The following is a 1,417-nucleotide window of genomic DNA, read 5'->3' as shown; positions in this document are numbered from 1 at the left end:
TTAACGGTTCTACATACTTTATTAGCCTTTGTATTCTGTCAGATTAGTTGTATCCACAAAGCCATCGATCTCCATGTCTTATTCCAACTGCACTAAACATTTTCCTTCACGATCGCCGTTGGTCATGTGCTCTGACCACCTGATGGCGCTGGTTCTCACTTCTTCTTGATGAAGTACTCATGGCACATCTGGGTGAGGCACACCACCAGGTTACAGAACTCCTTAAAGTCCACACTGTTGTCTTTGTTCGCGTCCAGATCCTTGAAGATGTTGTCCAGTGCACCTTTATCACTGGCTTTCTGAGACACAAAACGCAAAAGAAAACTATAACTATATTTTACACTTGCACAACTCATTTGAATCAAGACAAAAAAGTAAGAAAGCCAGTTATAGGTATTTTTTCTGGTGGAGTGTCCGTCAACAGCTTCGGATTTTATTTCTTTGATTGGAATGTTCCACGCCACAGTATTACATTAAAGTATCTACCCAACAATTATTTATTTACAGTTTTGTATTACTCAAAAACACCTTAGTTTCGTTCAGTTTTGCTTTGGAACATTCTGGACAAAGCAAAATAATCTCTTTGGACACAAGCAAAAAGTAAATCCTCTAGAAAAGTGACATCAGACCATACATTTATACAGTTTTATTTATTTCTGTGTTTTTGCATTGCACATGTTTGTGTGACTTACACCGAGTGTGTCTCCAAACTCATTCTGCAGCATCTCCTTCAGCTCGGCCTTGCTCAGTGTGTACTTGTCTCCTTCTTTGCCAGAGTATTTGTGGAAGGCGGTGATGAGGAGAGCCATGGCCTGCTGGACGTCAGACATGATACAAGTCTGGAAAACAACACACAAATAAATCACTGTTGATGATCATGTGAGTCTTAATGGGTTTATATTAAAGACAATTACATAATACTTGATTTGTTTGTCACGTACTGCCCACTACTGGAGCTGGAGATACACTTCATTAATTTAGTTTAGTACTGAATACCATTTTTTTTTTGTCAGTAGAGTTTTAGAGGGATTAAAGTATTTTTTGTGTATCTGGAACTGACAGTGCTTTATTGTGCTTTATTGTTCTGCGATGGGTGCACGGTGGCAAAGGCGGTTAGCGCTCTTGCCTCCCAAGAAGGAGGTCATGGGTTCGATTCCTGGACCAGACCAACATCACATGATCTCTCTGGGTGGAGTCTGCATGTCCTCCTCGTGTTACCGTGGGTTCTCTCCGGGTTCTCTGGCTCCTCCAAAGACATGCATGTGTTAGGCAAAAATTGGTGACTCTAAATTGGCCCTAGTGAATGTGAGAGTGAACTGTCTGTAATGTCTATGTCTCTGTGTTGGCCCTGCGACAAATTGGCCACTGTCCACGGTGTACCCTGCCTAAGGCCCGAAGTCACTGGGATAGGCTCCAG

At 42.0% G+C, this 1,417-nt stretch overlaps 1 protein-coding gene across 1 annotated transcript; it reads right to left on the bottom strand.

Moving 5' to 3' along the window:
• On the bottom strand, positions 1–937 carry LOC140361455 (ictacalcin-like). The gene is made up of 2 exons (XM_072447166.1): positions 693–937; positions 1–299 (listed from the first exon to the last, which is right to left on the bottom strand). The coding sequence occupies exons 1-2, from the start codon at positions 828–830 to the stop codon at positions 156–158; spliced, it is 282 nt and encodes a 93-aa protein (XP_072303267.1). The 5' UTR covers positions 831–937; the 3' UTR covers positions 1–155.
• Between the last annotated feature and the right edge of the window lie 480 nt (positions 938–1,417).

Source organism: Eucyclogobius newberryi, unplaced genomic scaffold (genome assembly GCF_026437365.1).
Source record: "Eucyclogobius newberryi isolate DKJ021-1_F unplaced genomic scaffold, fEucNew1.0.hap1 SCAF_16, whole genome shotgun sequence".
Classification (NCBI taxonomy): Eukaryota; Metazoa; Chordata; class Actinopteri; order Gobiiformes; family Gobiidae; genus Eucyclogobius; species Eucyclogobius newberryi.
This window is presented reverse-complemented; position numbering and strand designations above follow the sequence as displayed.